The sequence below is a fragment of the Argiope bruennichi genome, chromosome 8, assembly GCF_947563725.1.
Source record: "Argiope bruennichi chromosome 8, qqArgBrue1.1, whole genome shotgun sequence".
NCBI classification, from domain to species: Eukaryota; Metazoa; Arthropoda; class Arachnida; order Araneae; family Araneidae; genus Argiope; species Argiope bruennichi.
In genome coordinates, this window is record NC_079158.1 from 122,151,033 (window position 1) to 122,172,965 (window position 21,933).

General features: G+C 29.1%; 1 protein-coding gene across 2 annotated transcripts in view; it reads left to right on the forward strand.

Annotated features, from left to right (window-relative positions):
* The window catches only part of LOC129981616 (neurotrimin-like), a 128,598-nt gene that overhangs the window by 96,005 nt on the left and 10,660 nt on the right, over positions 1-21,933 (forward strand). For both annotated transcript variants that reach the window (XM_056092528.1, XM_056092529.1), the window contains exons 4-7: positions 1,277-1,432; positions 4,953-5,081; positions 12,378-12,677; positions 17,113-17,160. In XM_056092528.1, coding sequence (XP_055948503.1) covers positions 1,277-1,432; positions 4,953-5,081; positions 12,378-12,677; positions 17,113-17,160 — 633 coding nt within the window. The remainder of the gene's footprint in view (positions 1-1,276; positions 1,433-4,952; positions 5,082-12,377; positions 12,678-17,112; positions 17,161-21,933) is intronic.

Genomic DNA, 21,933 nt, shown 5'->3' on the forward strand with positions numbered 1-21,933 from the left:
ATAATTCGATCCTTAGAGATAATGAGAACGAAATAATAGTTAATGAAAAAAAAAGATTATTTCTACTATGTTTCTCAATAATAGCATAAGGCGAATTTTTTCATCCATTATTTTGCTCTTAACTTCTTTAATGAGCAAAAATAAAATATATAAGAACAAATGAAGTAAATTCCATCCAGCATTGTACAAAATCTTAAATAAAAACATTTTATTTCAATTTAACATGAATTGGGGAAAAAATATTATTTAATTACTACTTTCATGACTTCAGTATTGTAATCACATATTTGTAAAGCTTACATGTTTCGTCTTTTTATACAGTTCTTCGAAGTAAAAATTTAGAAAACTCAATCATTGCTATGTTTTCTTATAAAATCATAGCAATATCCAGGAATACCTTTTGAATAATACATTACAATAATTTTTCATTCATTATTTTTTTCTTTTTTAATAATAAAATAATATATATATGAATAACTGAAGTAAATTCTGTCCAACAATTCACATAATCTGAAATTAATACATTTGATTTCAATGTAACATATATTTTGGAAAAAAATTATTTTCATGCCATCCTTTCCTGAGTTGAGAATTTAATTACATATTTGTAAAAAAACTTATTTTTTATATATATATATTCTTCGAAGTAAAAATTTTAAAATCCAATATTTCTATGTTTTCCCATAAAATATTAGCGTTCAGAAAAAACTTTTTGTATTTTACATCACAATTATTTTTCATTCATTACTTTTCTTTTTTTTTAATAAACAAAGTAAAATATATATATGAATAAATGAATTAAATTCCATCCAACTATTTATACAATCTCAAATAAACCCTTTTTGTTTCAATTTAACATATATTTTGAAAAAAAATCATCTTATTTTCATGTTGACCTTTCATGAGTTGAGTTTTTAAACATATATTTGTAAAGTATGCATGTTTCATCTTTTTATACATTTTCTTCGAAGTAAAAATTTGGAGAACTGCATCATTACTATGTTTTTTTATTAACATTTTTGTAATGCTCAGAAAACTCCTTTTGTATAATACATCACAATTGTTCAATTTCATTTCTTCTTTTTTCTACAGTATCTTATTGGTTATTGGGAAAACATGGATTCATTTGAATGGTATTTATCGTAGCATGCCCAAAAATTACCATTGTCGTATTTAAAATCAGCTATCCAATTTATAAAAAAGAAATAGTGCAAGTGAATTTTTTTTATTGTTCATGTTCTCACAACCACCATCATAAGATATGGATTCTTTCCAGTTCCACCCTCCATCGACGAGGAATACACGAGTTCTGACATGGACGTCCGAGAGGGGGCTGACGTCACCCTTCGATGCCGAGCAGACGGCTCCCCCAAACCGACCATCAAGTGGAGGAGGGAGGAGGACAAGGACATCATCCTCGGCTCCAAAAGAGGTTTGCTCATCTCAAACACTTTGTTTATGACAGCGAGCAATCATAAAAGGACACGTCATCGCGAAGAAGAAGGGTCAAATTTTGATTCCTTGCCTATATTTGAATAAAACGTATCGGATTATCCTCTTAATGCATACATAAACAGTTTGTACTCAAAAATAAAAAAATAATAAACGATTAACTAAATGTCACTATAAATAACAAATGTCTAAAGAATTATTGCTGCCAATTTTTATTTGTAATAACTCTATTTCAGAGACGGGTTTATCCAATTAAGGCATGCATAGACGGTTTGTCCCGAAAAATAAAAAAATAAACTATTAACTAAATTCAATTTCAAAAACTAGCGTCTAAAGAATTATTACTATCAATTTTTACTACTATTCTTTATTCAAAGAATTATGACTACTATTTCAGAGACGGGATTATCCGCTATATCCATGCATAAACAGCTTGTCCCGGTTAGTAATTAAAAAATAAATCTGGAGTTATTATTATTACCGTTTGATGTTTTTATATGTTGAATCCGTGCTGGACAGTATTCGCGAAATATGTGTGATACAATAAATAATTATAAGGCATAAAGACTGATTATTTGGAATACGTAAAACAGGCCTGAGTATTTGACACAGGTACAATATTGAAATGATCAGGATTTCCAATATATATATATATATATATATATATATATATATATATATATATATATATATATATATATATATATATATATATATATATTTCTGGACAAAATGTCAAAATCTGGAACTTTTCTGAATACCCTTGGAGATCCACAACACAGAACAGCAAAGTAAAAAAAAAAAAAAAAAAAAAAAAGAATGAATTAAAACTGAACATTTTATCCCAGATCTTATATAAAATAAGATTTCCGCCACGTGTCGATTCAATACACGTGTTGACCTTTGAAAAGGGCAACTGAGGGATAATTTTCACTCGACTCGTGGAACTGATGGTGCATCATTTTCACAAAGCTTTAGTTGAATTAGTTAAACAGAAAAAGGGGAATGGTATCAGGAAACTGAGAACACTTTAGAATGACCCCAACATGGGCCGAATTAGACAAAAATTTAGGATATATATATATATGTATGTATGTATGTATTAATGGAAAGAGGAACTAAATTTAGATTAAAAGAAAAACTAAACAATAATAAAATCTTAATTTCTATTGGAAAAGATTTAGATATTTTCATTCCTAAATTATCTAGAAAATACCATTGACCTGCGGAAGGTTTCAGAGAATGGAAAGTGAAATTTTAGAGGAAATTAAAACAAAAATGAATACAGATATTGACAGAACTAAAGAACGACGGATTTATTTTAGCAAAACTTTAAAAAAAAAATTAATTTTTTATTACAGTAATAGATAAATCAGCAAATAATTTCTGTCTAATTTGTAAATATTATTATAAAGAACTATTAATGAATGAATATACCTCTAATGCAACTTGTATTTTAAAGAGCACGGGGAAAAAGGAATTGGATAAAAGAATGCTAGCTTTCGCAAAAAAAACCAAAACTAAGACTTGCTCTCTAACTAATCTTATTTGTTCCCAACAGTTAAATTTCATTAAAAAAACATTAAAATTCAGATTAATGACTTGTAGCACTGGCAGTTATAATTACTATACGGGAAAACATTTCTTTAAATACTTAAAAATTATCCTGGACAAAATCAAAGATAAAGATAACTTTATTATTAATAGTAACAAAAATTTTTGGATTTTCTTAAAGATAACATTAATAAACTTAATACTTACGATTTCTGAAAAATTTATACACCCGTCTTCCTTATGAAAAATTAATAAATGTCTGTACTTTTATATATGACGAATATATAAATGAAGGTGTCATTACTAAAAATAACTGGCTAGAATTATGTAATTTTAATATTACCGAAAATTATGTTTTTAATGGAATTAAATTTTATAAACACGTAAAGGGCATTCCAATGGGAACAGTTTTCTCAAGTGTTTTAGCCAATATTTCTTACATTACTATGAGAAGAAAATAATTAAATATAATTTAATAAATGGTTGGAGGTATATTGATGACTTACTTTTGATAAACTTAGATAGTACCAATATTGTGACCAATTGCTATCCAAAAGATTTAATTCTATCAGAAATAAATAAAAATCAACTTGAAGTTATTTTTCTGGATTTAAAAATCGAAATTGCTAATGATAAAACAATAGTTGGTACCTATGATAAAAGGGATGAATTCAACTTTGCAATTGCCATTCTAATCAAAGCTATTAAAAATTTCAAAAATTTAATTTTCTCACAATTCAACAGGATGAAAAGAGTTTTTTATAACAAAATTTCCTATATTGAAGCAACAAATAATCTCATTAAAAATTTTACTTATAACGAATTGCCCAGAAACTACTGCAAAATTGATTTTTTTAATAAAAAAAGAAATGATTTGGCAACGGAAAGTCTATTATTATTTTTTGCCTAAAATAAAAATAGACTATCCGTTACATACTAACTCAATAGACCTTCCAATTATTTATTACCTTGAATGGCGTAAGCAGAAACAGAATAGACACGGAGAACAAAAAAAAACAAGATGGGACACTTTTTGTAAAAAAATTTTTGCCAGCTGCTGGTATATTTTTCCCCTCTTGTTTTAATAATTGGTTATGAGTGTTCTTATATAGTTTATTTTGTTATTGTATTTTTTCCTTAATTGGTGGTCGTATTCTTTTATAATTTATTGTTTTGTTTAATTTCTATAAAAAATGGCGTATCTCTTAGGCCTTAATTTCAGCGGATTTTCGGGTCTCGAGGGGTCAATGCTGTTGGACTAGAGTCAGATTCCTCACAGACAAAATCTCTTATTTTGAATCCCTGCCTGAGGGTGATCCTTGAGAAAGTCTTCAGGCCGGATTCTTATTTTATTTTGTTTAATTTTGATTCTATTTTTTTTCCCTTTTATCTTGGTTTTTATTACTAATTAGTCTAGATTCATCCATGTTTTAGTAGTAATTGCATTTGCGCTTTCTAAATACAATGGTGCATTTTCTACTTTTTTTACTTTTTTTTTTTTTTTTTTTTTTTTTTTTAATTTGACCCCTAAATAATTTTTTAGTTTCGATTCTGAAATGGTTTTTAGTTTCGTTTCCGAAATAATTTCAATCTTAGGTTGTTTCAGAAATCGGACTTAATTTCATAATACTTATATTTTTGATTACTTATATATATTGCAAATCTATTTGATCTTTATAAAATAACGATGAAAAGCTATCATATTCATTAAATATTTATCCTTTCCCCTCTTTACTTGTATAATTATTTTCTCCATGCATTCCAGCTTAAATATTTTTTCTGCAAAACTTTGAAAAAGAATACTTTGATTCTAACCAGTCTGTACATAAGTAATTAGAATCTTCTAACCACCCTCAGTACGGATTATGCATACTATTTAACCAATATGGGATCTTGTTGAAACTATCAAATTATTGAAGAGAATTTATTTGTTGTTTAATTCATAGTGCCCAGCGTGGAAGGAGAATTTCTGAAACTGACCAGAACAAGCCGACTCAGCATGGGAGCCTACTTGTGCATCGCTTCAAATGGCGTACTACCATCGGTCAGCAAGAGGATCATGCTAAACGTCCTTTGTAAATAGAAAAAGCACTTCTTTTCTCTTTTTCTTTAAATCTGAAATAATAATTGCTGAATTAACATTTCTTTGTGGTTAGTATATATTGTCACGAAAATTCAAGAATTCATTTGACGAGTAGTGGGTGTATTGTTTAACACCGTTGACAGGCCTCAATTGCAAATAACGATATTTATTAACATGAATACACAGACGACAAAACACACTGCCGAGACGTACATAAGCAATACACAGCAGCACATTTAGAACAAAAAGCATCTCACAAGTAATAATTGGTAAGCAAACAACAGCAGACAAGGTGACCGGACAGAATTTAGCAGGAGGAAAGAAACTGCGTAGATATTCATTAAGATCTCTCCAAATGAATGTTATTCTCCGCTGTCCTCTCACTTCAGCTGTACCCAACTGCCCACTCACTACTGTGCGACTGGCTACTCCACACACGACTGGATGCTGCTTCAATATTTGGCGCAAGGTACCAATTCTCAATCCACCAGCTTGAGCAAATAACGCTTGAGCTTCGTTGGATTTATCCAACTAATTCGGCTTTGACTCATTACACGACTTTCTATACGATTAACGATTACGTTTTGTAGCTTCCAAAGCAGAGAAGAGATGATTCTCGAACAATCAAGCATAACTTGCTTCCTATTGGTCCTATTGTCAAATTTCTAGAAGATTCTAGTATCTTCCATTTTTTCGGCAAAGTCGCCAAGTCGTCAAACAGTCACCAAACCCGGAAGTCATTGATCCGGCATCCAATCAGCATCCAATAGAGCTGATCGTAAAACTTTCCTGACCCTTTCTACGATGGAACGAACTATGCTGGGAAGCAACATTACAGTTTCATAATAATCTTATATTAGCAGAATTTTTATGCCTGCATTACAATATATACTATTTTGCGATTATTTACATTTTATTATAAATCAATATAATATTACTCTCTTCCGGTGCTTATGTGTAGGATCTCTAATTATCCTAGAGGTAATATCATTTACCTACCCTATTTAGTGATAATGTGTATTAAAAACAAATTGGTTGTTAGTAAAGGACAAAAATAATTGGTGCTTCGTGATCAATCTATGGGAATCATATCCTTTAATTACTTAGCAAAGAAATATAGTGATCTTAAATACTACAATTTTACTTACAGTATAAATCTTAGGAATTAAAGATTTTGAAATTTCTTGCTTCTCTAAATTTAAAAATTGAAGTCAATTTTTAAAGTTGGTTTATGATTTTTAAATATTTTGCCCAAAAAATTGCAGGCAAGAATTAAGGCAAATTTATGTCAGAATATAACTCAAAAATTGTTAGAAATCAAGCACTAAATTATTTTTAAAAAATCGTAAAATTTCAGTAAAAGTTCTCATGATATCATAAAAAAGATAATTTTTATATCTTAAAATGGTATAAAATCCGTTTTTGTTTAGCAATATTTTCGGAAGTCATTTCAAAACACTCCGACATTTCGCTTAATCATTAATTAATTAGAATTCTAAGTAAAGTTTCAAAAAAGCCGCTCCAAGATGTACATTCCCGACCACCAAGGAATTCTTGTGCTAAAGTTAGTAGCTGTAGGACAAAAGGTCTGGCTTGCAGAGCACGAACACACACGCACATGTTCATCTTTATTATTAGCAAAAATAATCACAATTGCGCTTAATACATTTTTCAGTTTTCAAATTTTGTTATGCGTCCACTGCATTGCCTTTATTGTAATGCAGCTTCTTATCAAAAATTATGCTCGTATACCTTAAAAGAAAATATTAATTTCTGCCTATCAGGATGATATGAGAATTCGACCTCAGAAACCGGGACTGCTAATTTAATTTCCATAAATTAAAGTTCTTTATAATAATTTTCAATACTGTGAAATAAATTCATGTTGTCTATTTAGAACAGTGAGTATCTGCAGCTGAAACACTTTAGCTTGTTTGTATATAGAAATTTCACTTCGATGGAATAAGTGAGAAACGCCGCTTGGTGGCCTGGCGGATAATTGGATGCATTATAGAGGATAATTATTTGCGGTTTTTTTTTTATTATTTATTTGATTTATATAAGCAGGCTTTCTAATTTATAATTTTTTTCATTTAATTACATCTTATTATAAATTAAAAATACATATGGTACAAATTAAGATATCATTTTGTTATGTGAGCTTAAAGTTAATATTTGGTATATACTTTTATGTATATATACCGAATTTATATTAAAATTTTACCTTTTGATGAACTAAAAGTTACTTTTAATTACCTAAACGAAAGGAAAATATAAAGCCGATGTGAAAACTTACTTTATTATATAATAGTCTCTTCCATGGTTTTAATAGTTTTATACACTTTCTTCAAAAATTCAAATGCGTGGAGTATTTTAAAATCATGCAAATCCGAGAAGAAATATTCTTTTTTAAATGTCATTTTCTCTGTCCTAACAATTATTCATTTTATATGACATCTCTATTTAAATACCGTTATGCTGATATATCAGGATATATTTTACAAGTAAACTTTTGAAATGGAAATTAAAACTTTATTCAGTTTCGATTCGTTAAGGTCTCAATTATTTTAAGAAAAAATTTAAAAATAAAGATGTCTTATGTTAAAGGCTCAGAAATAATCGATCAGTCTTCATGAGATTGCTCTTATTTAAACAGCAAAAAATAATTTTTTTTCTGATATTTTTTATTGAAATTTTTCTTCTAAGAAACACTTTAAATCAGATAAAAATCTTAGAATTCAAAACATAATACACTTTTTAATAGTCTTGCCGTTAAAAGAGGAATTTAGTTTGCTGTTCATTTTGGAATATATCTCTTTCTGTGTTTTTCATGAAATAAGAAACAGAGATAATATTTAAAATGTGTCTCTCAACAATAAAAAAGGAACAAAGAAAGACAACGTGAACCCTAAGGCAAACGATAAGACTAATACAAAATATTTACATTTTGTTTTCCTTGATTCTGTCTTTAATTTAATACACCGAGTAAAAAAATTAATTCTTGTTGTTCTTACTATGAAAGCCTTTAAAAAACATAAAATGATTTTTGCTAGCGGGAAGTTTTTATTAAGATATTTTGTATACATTTCAGTAGTTTCTACACATGTTTTCAGTTAATATTCAAGAAAAAAATATGAATATCTCACCCTTTGAGAAATGATAAGATAAAACACTAAACTAAGCTCTAAAAAAATTGTAAAACTTTAGTTGCCTGAAGGAGAATATTATTTAAAAACTTTTATTATTTCTCAAGTTGATTCTGTAATTTTTTATTCTCTTTCTATTTCTTGTAAAACAATATAGTTAAAATAAATGCCCCTTGGCTAAAAATCAATATCAAGTAAGGGGGAAAATGTACTTGTATAAGAACATAAGGTAAGCATTGCAATCTGAGCCTGCATTTATGACTTTTAATATGAATAAATATTTAGCACACAAATAGGTTTCATTTATTATATTCTATGCAACTTTCGGTAAGTTTTACTTAAAAAAATACTGGTTAAATTCTCTTTTAGCTAAATAATTGTTATTTCCTAGTAAATTTAGTATTCAGCTTTATTAAAATAAATGTTAAATAATAAATTTAAAAAAATCTCTTAGTTTTCAAAAATAGATTGTCGTTTTTTTTTTTTTTTTTTTTGGATAAAATTATAAGAAAAAAATTCGGGAAACTGGAAATATAATATTTTTTTCATAAACACTTACTCAAACAAAAAGAGTCATAACCATAATGCAAAAATTCATTTATAAAAATCATAATTAATATCATAATTAAATAGTTTATTCTAAAAGTGGTGGTTGTATTAAATTTGATTACTTTATTTAATTTTAATTTTTTTATAACTTTCAAATAAATTCTGGTAATGTAAAATCAAAATAAGTATAATATTTTTCCTGACTTTTGCTTTTATTAATCTGATTATTTCGTTATAATATAGAGCGATTGGGAGTAAATAACAAAACGAATAAAAATTTTATTTTATATTTTTTGAACTATTCTAATAAACGTTTCGATAATGCAAAACCAAAATAAACATAACAATTTCATTTCCCTTTGAATTTAATCAATCTGATTAATTGCTCATCATATCCAAAAATTTAAAATAATTTAAATATCATATACTATCATAAATATCAGATACATTTAAAAAAAGATGTTATATCTATTGTCGATGAAACCTTAAAATTGCGATGAGAAAATCAAAGACATTTTTCGTTAAGACAGCCAAAAAATTGAAATGATACAAAATTTTTACGTACAAGCGAAATAGATTTGTACTGTCTATATTTGTAATTTTTATATTTTGGTTATTTTTTTTGTATAAAAGATATTAATTAGCTTACTTAATTGTAAGTGCTACTTTCAGAGTTTCAGTTGCTGAGTTAATTCTGGGAAATCCTATTTTTGTCGATTTCGATTCCTTTTTAGAATTAATTGCTGAGTCTATAGAGTATCAAAATAGCAAAACATAAATAAAGAAATTCACTTTGCATCATTAGAGTGTAACATCATCAGAATACCAGCATGTACCTCAGATAGATATTCACTCATCTAAGATTGCTCTTAGATGAATATGCATGAGTCCAAGAGCTTTATGATACATTTGCATCTACTTACATGATTAATAATTTTCTTTTATCATTATGTTTTCCTACATTGCATGTAGGTTGCTTAATTGTCGTGAATTTTCATGAGTTCCCCACATATAAAAATTGGATCTAAATGGACGAAAATTGAATTTGTGTTTAGAAATCTAATTTCGGCAACTTCATTTCCAAGATTTATTATTGACGTTAATGATGGTAAATTCCTTAGGTATGGAGAAAATGAAAGGTTTAATTTTACTTTGAAGATTTATATTTAAACCAGTGGAAATGATATCTACGAAACTCTTTCATATACTCTCGAAAAAATGAATTTCTCTCTCCGGCATAAGATTTTGAACTTTAAGTAAGGCCACCAATACATCCATGGCATTGATGAAGAATAATTAAGAAATGTAGATTTCTGGCGTGAATCTAAGATTTTGACTGAATCTATGGTGAGAATATACATTTTGGAAGCCTTTTTGCCGATTGAATGACAACAAAATTTTATCTGAAATTACTGTTGACAGATAAAAAAAAAGAATTGATAAAGATAATCGATACACGAGATAAGAAACAAACTTTTATTAATTTAATCCATTTGCTTTATGAATGAATGCGTTTGCATGCATGAGGTTATAAAACGTCAAAAGGTCAACCGTTTGAAAGATTTCGTTCAAATTTTGATAATAACCCAGATATTAGATCTTAAACCTGTGTATTAAAATTTATCTATTTATCGCTTTGCATATTGTACTTAATGCATCCCCTTGTATTCACGCAGTTGGGCAGACATATCTTCTGTGAATGGATTTCGTTCAAAAGTTTGAAAGATATCTAAAAATTAGGTCTAAATATCTATACCAAATTTAATCTATCTAGCTCCAAGCTTCTAGCTAGCTTTCACAGACAGACAGATACAATGCCAAAAAAAAAAATTCGGACTCTGGAAGATCTTAAACATAGAGATACGTCAAAATGAATTCAAATTTTTGATGATTACAATTCCTCTTCTATACTTCAAGTACGAAAAAATAAAAATTTGTTTCAGGAATTATATATTTTAAAAATTAATAGGAAAAAATAATCTGTAAGATTAAAAGTTATTTTGTAAGTTAAGGTGTTATAGCTATTTCAGTGAGAAAATTTTCTTTAAAAAAAAAAGCAGCAGGAGCAAAGAAATTTTTTTTTAAAAAAAATCAAATGCCGTGTGGAAGAAAATTGAATATCATTATAATATGATACGGCTATTCAGATTTCAGGATTGTCTTATTCAGTGGAAGACAGAATCATAATATATTCTCTAGATATGATCAACAGAAATAGTTACGTTATCCCTTTCTTTTTCCTGTATAAAATAGACGTTCCCTATCCAGTGCAAATCATTTGAGGAATTTCCATGCTTTATAATTACCCAGTTTAAAAAATAAGTACAATTATTATGTATGGATGCGAGCATGATAATTCTGAAATGTAGCAAGTTAGAGAGGTGAATTTTAGTATGTGATTTTTGCATTAAAATTTGGGTATATGTGAATCTAACTCCATCTAACGTTTTGAAACGAATATTGTTCTAAAAGACATTCTAGACTCTCTTTCATATTAAACATAAAAATTGGTTTATTATGAAGGATTATGAAAATGTGGCAAGAAATGCTTCCGACTTCGATAATATTAATTTCAGATTATTTATAAATTCCTATTTAGTTCTAACGATTTTAAGTTTGGTTCTAATTATCTCCATGAATAAGTTGTTTTAGACAAAGAAACGAATATTTAATAAAGATATAAAAATAAGAGCATATACAGAATTGTTCAAATTAAACTTCATCAACTCAGAAATCCGCAAAAGACTTTCGTTTAGTGAAAATAGAACGAAAATTAAATAATAGCTGCTTATTAATCGCATAATAAGAGCTTGTTAATAATAATAATCTCATGCTTATTATTTATTGATAATGACTATTTCGCCTATTATTAAACAAAAAATTAATGCTAAAGCCTTTAAAAAATAAAAAATAAACACAGAGTATACCCATTAAACATCGTCTTTTAAGAATTTTTTTCAGATGAAGTAAATAGGGTATGAAATCAGATTTGTGAAGTTACCAAACCTTTTCCAAAATAATGGTTGATCACTTATTCATTCATGAAAATATATAAGCAAATTTGAAACAGTTCGAGTTTTGTGGGTAGGCACAATTGAACATTGTGAATATGAATATTGTCTCTTGAATTCATCACTGTTATTGAATTTCTGGGATCGCAAAATTATCAATATGTCATGATCCGAAACGGAACACAGCTTTAAATATCTGTATATCTTCAACAAAGTCATGCATAATTATTTTTAACTATATTTGATTCTTTTTTGTCTCTGAAGACCTTTCGGTTTTATCTTTTGCATTATAAAATTAAAAGTGTTTTATTTGTATTATCATAAATTTTGTATGAAACAGTGCCATCTGTTGGTGAAATTTTATATTTTTGATTTAGTGTGTGACGAGTGCAAATCTAAGATTCATTTTTTGTATTATTGGAAGAAGAAGAGCAATTTCCTCAGCTCTCTGAGACCTAGACGTTTGTTTTAAGTAACCTTGTAAATTTTATATAAAAGATAAAATAAAATATATTTAACGAGAAGGCTTCACTCTCTTCTTCACTCTCTTTAACCCTGGAATGTCTAACTACTCCTTTTCAGTCGCCCCTATGATTCTGATCCCCAGTCAACTCATCGGAGCCAGCTTGGGAGAAGACGTGACTCTGATCTGCAACCTGGAATCATACCCGAGATCTGTCACCTATTGGGTGATCGCAGGAGGCATCGTCATCATCACCAACAACAAGTACAAGGTCTACACGGAGCCTTCCGATTCTCCTTCATCGTATAAAGTGAAACTGAAATTGCTCATCAGAGATCTGAGACCTCAGGATTTTGGATCTTACACTTGCGTGGCGAAAAACTCACTTGGTGAAACAGAAGGCACGATTTCATTGTACGGTGAGTATATTACCAAGCCACGACAGCATCTTTTTTCTACAACTAAGTAGTAATTGAGTAGGTTATTTCTTTAAATGCAGTCCTGAGCCAATAATCTCTACAGAATGCTCCAAACGGTTGTTTACATATTCTAGTGTCAAATCAGGTACACAGAAATAAGACATGAAACATGATTCAGAAAACTTAGAGAGAATACAGGAGGCACTTTCAATGAATAAAGTAAAAGAATATTCCTACATTGTACTGTATTTACAAATCATGAACACTTTTTTTTTACGAAAATGTAATGCTGGAATAGGTAATTTCTTTAAATGAAATACAGAGCAAGAAATCTCTACATGATGTTCCAAAAGGTTGTTTATACTTTTCAGTGTCAAATCAGACATATAGAAACAAGACATGAAACATGAGTCAGAAAGGTAAAGGAGAACAGAAGTGGCTCTTTCAATGGATAAAGTTTTAGAAAAATACTATTTATATTTCGTATTATATAGGATTATTGCAATTGTATAGGATTATATTATACAGGGCTGTAAATTAAATTATACGTGACTATATATATCCTATTATTTAGGACTCTTTATAATTTACTTTATTTTAAATACTATTTATATTTCATATTATCTAATATATTGCTGTATATTTATTCAATATATAAGATATTCGAGTTAAAAGTATAACATACTTTATGAAACAAAAATTTTCAATAGCACAATAGCCCTGTTTCATGAGTGGCAACATAACAAATCGTGCTTAACTTGTTAGATACAATGATGGCAACCATGAAAGAGTAACTCCGCTTCGCCTAAATATTGTTCTCATGACAGTTAAAATTAGAGTTAAAAAGACGATCACTGACTAAGTCCAAACCTTCATTCATGATGCATGTTCCGTCATCAAAATGAAGATAATTAGACCTGAAATCATTATTATACCTATAGACAAACGAAAGAAGGAGTATTTATCCAGTGACTTCTCATCCACATACTTGCGGTTCTTCCCCTTCATAAGCAAACAGGACATAATACGGTAACATGTAAGGCACAATTCCAACAGGAAACCATTGAAATGTTTAAAGTAATTGTTCCAAGTACATTCATTCTGAAGCAATGCAAGCCTCGTGCAATTGTTTGCATTGTTGTATTATTACTATATTGTAAATTATTATCCCTTTAAACCGATGCTTCATATTTGATTAAAAGTCATTATTGATTAAAATATCACCGGTATATACCATTTTGTTCCCCTTTTCTAATGAAAAAAATGACTTGTTTTTGTATGTCTAGACCTCAAACTTAACAAATAAGTTTTCCGGACACCCTATTTAAGATGTTGTTGTTTCTTATGGCACTTGCCACTGACAAGCCCGTTGTTACGAAGACAGCGATTTAAGCCTGAGGGGGACGTCTCTTATTTTTTATAGCAGCGCCAACTAGGGCCAAGAGTACGACTTTGCTACTCACGCATCACTCATTCGCTTGCACAACCCCTTTTTACAGGAGGGCACATTCACACATCTCACAGATAGAACAACAGAAGAATAACCATGCCCAAACCGGGACTCGAACCCGGGACGCCCAGATCACGGGGAAGACGCGCTACCCCTATGCCAGGACGCCGGCCCCTATTTAAGTAGGACTGTAAATGAAAAGAACATTAATGCCGACCAAAGAAACACGCCTGAAACGATACAAAACTTTCTCGTCTCCACCAGTCATTTGAAGGCCAAACAACATAACTGTAATTCTTTCAGGTCTTTCTCACTTATGGTCAGGTTTCAATGTCTAACCATTTCATGATATTTTCATTGTGAATACCTGGTTGATGAAAATCTGCCTGCTTTCTTTTTCTCAGTTTTAAAATTTAGATTTTATTATTTTATTCAAACAATATCCGGAATTTTTATTCTGTCTAATAAGAATTTCGTGCAACTATACTTCTATCTGCTTGACATCACATGTTTAAATCTTATATTTGACATAATGTGGTCAACGTAGCAATTCTTGCATCAAAAAGATTTCCAAATCAAATTAAGATTTTTAACCGTAATCACTGAATTTTGTTCACGTATTATGTTATTTTTGGAGGGATTTTATTCAAAATTTTTTCCTTAATTTATTTTTTTTAATTCGTTATTTTACCAGGTATATGGTTTAACTTTAATTTCAAATAAATTTCCTTCATTGCTTAAATTTCTTTACGAAGTTTATTTAAAATCTCATGTTACTATAGACAGTTAAATTTCATTTATTGTGCTTCATGTATCTGATATATTATCTACTCTTTGATCTATTTTAAATAATTTTAAGTGACAGAATCTGTTATCTAAATTACCTGTAATTAATACTAAAAGAGAAAGTACTGAAGTTTAATTAAATTAATAGTATATTACATATGTTTGAATAGAGGAATAAAAATTAAAAAACAATCAGTATTAACTTTCAATATACAAGACAGGCTTAACAGATTTTGCTGATATATCTTGAAAATTTAATTAAATAATATTAATTAAAAGAAGAAGACTACCGAAATTATCTCACATATTCCCCAATAAATATCTAATTCCTTTTCCTCTGCATGAAATTGTCGACTTTATGTAAGGCAGTGAATTCCTTGTATAGCACTGACAAACAATATTTGCGAAAAATAGATGATTGGTGTTATTCTTACATTTCTCCTGAATCTATCATGCGAATATGTATTTTGGACACTTTTCTGCAGGAACGATTGACAGCAAATTTTGAATTCACCAAAATTTGAGAAGTATCTATACTTTAGATGCTAAACTTGTATACCAAATTTTATCTATCTAGCTCTTTCCTTTTTGTAGTTATTGAGTTCAATTGATCTCAAACAGCCAAACGGACTTGCCATTAATGGATTCCGTTTAAAATTTGACAGCAATCTACAAGTTTTGTTGTAATTCTATATGCCAAATTTCAGTCATCTAGCTCAAAATATTTTAGACTTGTCGCCTTCACAGAATTCGATTTTTTTTTTTACATTACAATATTTTCTGTGTAGTTCATATATAAAAAAGTAAGAAATTAATATTTATTACGGTATTTTCAAACAATTTGAAATTTTGATGGCAACAGCATTTTTATTCCTTAATTTCTTCACAAAGAAAAAAACATCGGAAAAATATTTTTAGGAACAACGAAAAGAGTTTGGAACAATGAAAAGCACTGTTATCAATTACGTATAAAAATACTTTTATCAACTTAAAGAGAAAAAATGCATAAATAATTTCATTTCATGTAAAATATAATTTTTCAAATATGGCTTAAAAATCTTTTCCAATCGATGATACCTTTGGAAATTTTTGTTGAACGCCAATATGACTCTCAATTTTAAATAAGCTTTTAGTTTAATTAAAATTTTAAAAAAGCGCCAAAAAAGCAAATTCCAAACATCCAAAGTATTTGAGTGCCAAATTTATTACTATAGATTCAGTATTCACCTTCCAGAGCGCCAAATGACATGCAGACATTCATGCGTTAACTTTTATCATCAGAAAAGTGGAATATTTATTTTGTTCTCTAATTGAATCTCATTTTAAATAAACAACCGTATTACTTTTTTTTTTTTTAAATTGAATCTTGAAAAATGAGCCCAAAATGACATTTCTAAATTCTTAAATTCCATCGTTATCTTAAAAGTGTCTTCTGCATGCCAAAGAATAAAATAAATGAATCGCAAGTCACTTTGTTTTGCATCAAAAGACTCTTTTCTCAATTCAAACATTTTTACCACAAAATAAATAAGAATACAATTAAAAGCAACAGCCTTAAAGCAACATATGCGTGATACGATAATTATGTTTTTTCAAAAAAAGAGTAATCATAGAAACGGGCGGGGGGAGTATAAATTTTGATGATAAGACGTAAAAAAATGTTTTTCTAATGCTCTAGAGGTAAATATAACTACAGAATACTTGGAATGATATAAAAAGATTGTGAATGTGAATTAATGGAGCAACTAGGAATGCCTGAATAATTCTAGCATCCAAATATTCATAAAAAGCTTAACGATAGTCGCTCGAAAATTAAAGAAAATGGTATAAAGGAGATGTGAAAAAGAATGAAATTTGAGAAGCTTAATTTCCATAATCACCTTTTCTTCAAATTACAAAAGCAACAATCAAAGCAAAAGCCTTTTTTATTAAGGAAGATTTAATTCTCAAAAAAAATTGCTGCTATAACTGTCAAACGAAAAAAAAAGCATACGCCAGATCTTGTCTTCTAAATTGTAAAAACTGCAACAATCAACTTAAACTTCGCGTTCTAAGGCTGTTCATTTTATGTCGAGAAAATAAGCATCGAAACTGACTACATTTCATGAATGATTTTTTTTGTTACATTCTCAACGAATGCTTATTAATTTCTTAAGTATTCTTGCGTCTTTGATATGTATTTAAATTATTTTCTTTCAGAAAAACCAAGAGCGAGCACTGCGGAAACCGAGGAAAATTATTACTTTGGCAAGTACTCTAATTATTTAAATCCTCCGAATATCTTTATTTTTTATAATTACTTCTGAGTAACATACCTACATGCATATCTTTTTCATGAATTCAATTAACATTTAACTCATAAACTACGTAGTGTATTTTTTATGTGAACAAATCTATAATTATTCCAAATTCCTAATTTTTTTTTAATTTTACGCCTTACTCTAAGAGTATATTTCATGTCAATTTTTTTTAGTATTTTTTAACAGTTAAATAATTGTTCTAATATTATTCTTGTTCCTTTCTCTGTTCCCCTAATTGATAATTTGTTATTTATTTATCTATACTTATAATAAAGCTCGGTGTGTGTGTGTGTGTGTGTGTGTGTGTGTGTGTGTGTGTGTGTGTGTGTGTGTGTGTGTGTGTGTGTGTGTGTGTGTGTGTGTGTGTGTGTGTGTGTGTGTGTGTGTGTGTGTGTGTTGGCGTTCTACAGGCCAGACCGTTCGATTTTCAGCTGCCAATTTACAGCACGGCAATGTGCACGAGGAAGCGATTTTTTTCGAATTTTTAATTAGAATTTTAATTAATTAAAAATTAAGCGAAATTTGGCGTTTTTCCGCTATAACATCCAAAAATACAACAACAAAATTAATTTTTGCATCATATTGAAGTTTAAAAAATAATCTTTTCAATGATGCTAATGTTTTTACCAACAAATTAGTTTTTTAAAAACAATTTAATCATATTTTTCAACAATTTACTTCTCACAAAATAAAAATAAAATTTATGCTGCGCGAGCACGTTGCACGTTAATGGGAAAAAATTATCAATGCGTTGCCATCATATTAACCAAAACTCAAATTAAAATATAAGTTATAATAATAACATTAATGTAAATTGCAGTTTAATATTTTATATTAGTTGCAGTTCCACTTTAATTTAAAATTGAATTTTACGGGGGTTAATTGAAAATTAGAGAGTACAATGAACAAAACGGCTTAAGGCCTAGGTAATAATATAAGTGAATGAAATGGATATCAAAATTTGAAGCTTAAAAATGTTTTGCTGAAAAATCTATTACGAGAACAAATCACTTAATATATTACTTGAACATTTTAGCGAGTATTAAAACTGGCGAACCGGCTGGTCGCCAAAGGCGGCTAGTTACTAATATTTTTTTGATGAAATTGGGAAAAGATAATGATGAATTCTTTTAAAATAAAGATTTCGCACAACAAGACTCACAAAATACCCTTAAAATTTCTTTTAACATAATATGGTTATAAGCTGGGCATTTTCTACAAATTATGTCATGTGACTGCAGGATGAAATAATCTTTCTAAGTGCTATACGAGGGCGTTCAATCATCACCATCGATCACCACCATAGAAGATTGATGAACGCAATGCTATCAAATTATGCATGTAGTTGGCTTTTTTTTTTGGTTGTAATTTCTTGATAAAAGAATTGAATTTTTATTACTTGATGAAAGATTAGAATTTTACTAATTAAATATTAATAAAAAAATTTAATGTTTTTTTTAATTACTCGGAGCATATTATATCACAAAAATCATCTAGACATTATTCTAAAATTTAAAAAAAAAACTTTTATGTTCTGTTTATTTCATTACCGTGCAATTCTACGCTCTAATTTTAATAAAATTTAAAATTCTAAATATTAAAAATTAAACGTCTAAAAATTTTTTAGACTTCTTGGAATGAAATTATTTTCAGATTAGTTATAAAGACATTTTACAATACATTTCATCGTTTTAGCTATTGCATATGATTCATTTATGTTGCAAAGATATTTAAAAAAATTTATCTGAACTGCTACTATAAGTGAAATTTTTTTAAAAAAAATAAAACAATGATAAACGGATCTAGTTTTAAGTACTAAAATGCTACTCTGGCTTATTGTTTACTTACATTTATGGCATAACTTCTTCTGTGAATTTATTACAAATTTACAAAATAATTTTAATTAATATAATAATATAAAATTATTTTCCCGGGGGGGGGGGGTAATTAAGATCTAAACTTTATCCAGATAAGTTTATATAGAACAAGGATCTTTAGATAAAGACATTTTGATACAGTTGTTAGTTCTTCTTAATTGATTTATTGGTTGTCTTTTTGTGGTAGAAAGTCAATACTGGATAAAAAAATGTTTTCAAAAGATAGCATTGAGAGATGAAACGGTCTTAGAGAACTTTTAGACTTCTTACAAGGAAATTATTCTCAGATTAGTTATGAAAGAATGTGAACTTTGGAATGACAAAGTTAATCATTTACCCGGTTTTCCAAACTGAATATTCATTTAAAAAGTAATTGAGTGTAATCCCTCAGAAAATAGATTTAAAAAGTCCTGTTTTTCGTATGAAAATAAATCTTTAATTGCAAGTAGACGATCTAAATCTCTATTAATAATAAATCCAAATATGCTTCATACATAGATGCTTTTGCACATGGCATATATATCCCTGTGATTCCTTTTTCTATTTATGAAGATAATTCTCCCTTTTTACGGTCCGTTTAGAGATTATCGGCTCGAGAACAAATTACGAATTATTTAATTTCATTCATTGCAAACTTCTGCAAGTGATTAACTTCTTTTTAAATAAAGAACATCTATACCATAAGTGGAAAATATATTATAGAAGTTTCAGAGATCCTATTAAATAGAGCATTCAAAAAAATGGCGCAAATTTTTGGTTTCTTATTAACATATTTTATTCATGGATATTTTACTTCATAAAATATTCAGAAGTCTCGGATAAGCTAGAAAGGTCTCGAATGTTGCTCCGTTGATCATGACCAAAAATTGCTCACGATATATCCAAAATTTGGGTTAAATCCATCGTAAAAAAGAAAGATTAACTAGAGGTATGAAATCAAATAGCTCTTTTAAATCGCATAAATTTATTGCATTCTCAAAACACAAATGTATGTACAGAAAAAATAAACATTTTAGCTTTAACACCACAGTGGAAGCCACTGTAATGATCACTTTGGTCAAAATGATCACTATATACGAATTATATATATATTGTTACGAATATGTGATGCGGCTTCCCAGCATAGTTGGTTCCATCATCAGAAAAACAGTTTGACAGTCATCTGTATTAGACGGAGTCCGGGTGTCACGTAGGAGGTCCATGAGCTTGGCGATAAACTTGGCGACGAATTTGACGATTCTGGCACCAAAATAGATTATACCCGAAACATCGAGAATTTTCCCGATCCGTCCATTAGGAACAGAGATACGCCTCGAAAGTTCCTGATTGGTTGAGAGGCTTCTAGCCCCGCCTCCTGAGACCTATAAAAGGAGGCGATCTGCAGCTGTCAGTCGAGAGTAGTCGGAATCGACACTAAAGAACTCTCCTTCCAGAGATTAGCGGAGCAGCGACGGAGTCAAGCTAGTGCTGAACTAGGCTGTACGCTACAGTCTGCAGTAGAGTCTCGTTGTATGCTGCTGTGTGCACGTCTCAGCTTGAAGATAATTGCCTTCTCTATGCTGTAAATAGTTAGCGTCTTTGTGCTGTCCTGTCCTGTTTCGTGTAAATAAACATCGTTGTTTTATTTTGTACTGCCGCCTGCTGATTGAGCGTTCTCCACACAATATAACTTCCACTATCCAAACGAACCCGGAAATTTCGTAACAATATATATATATATATATATATATATATATATATATATATATATATATATATATATATATATATATATATATATATATATATATATAATATATTGTGTGTGTATGTGTAAGAAATAGTAAATAAAGTTTTGTTTTAACTAAGCTATTATTTTAATGTCAGCGATTAGTTAGCTACTCACATTTACTGGTTGCTAAAAATTGTGATAAAATATTTTGCATAAGTTGTCTTAAAGGTTTCATCAGCAAATAATTTTTAAATTTTAAATTTTTACAGACAAATAATTCATACTATTCTAGATGCCTTATAATGTTTTGTTCGTTATATTGTTATTCATTATTCTGATTTTCTGTTTATGTATTTATGCGTACAATTATATCATAGGAAAATTCAATATTTTGGGAGCTCTAAAAAAATTTCACTGTCTCTTGATTCCTAAGGTTAACCTTGATTTTAAATACAACAAGATTTCAGGCATTTTATTAAAAGCGTCAATCTACTCGATATGGAAGCCGAGATCTTCATATTTTGATAATCAGTAACGTGAAAAAAAAGGATGACATATGACAAATGATTTGAATTTCGTTGCAACTATGAAGTATATTGTTTCAAAAAGTGTTTAAAGTATTTTTGAAAAATTTATTAAAAAATAGAAAATATTTATATAACAATAAACCATGTATCATTAAAGAATTTTTTTTTTAATTTACAGTTGGTATAAATAATCATTTTTGTGCTTTAATTATCCCGAAATTTAAGGTGGAAAAACTCCAAAATTTCACTTAACGTTTAATTAACTAAATTCTAATTAAAAATTGTGACCTCTAGATAATAATTGTCAAGTCAATTAATCTGGGCTGTACAGCGCTAAGACAAGCATTTGTCTTTATTATTAGTTGTTGTTGTGACTTATGACATTTTATAAGCCCGCTGACATTAGCGCCAACTGTGGCCAAACGTATGACTTAGCTACTTCATACGTCACATTCGCTTGCACAGCCCCTTTAACAGGGGAGGAAGGGTACATTCACACGCCTCACAGAGAGAACACAGAAGAAGAACAATCATGCCCAAAACAGTACTCGAACCCGGGACGCGCAGATAATGGGAAAGGCGCGCTAACCCTATGCCGGCATTAT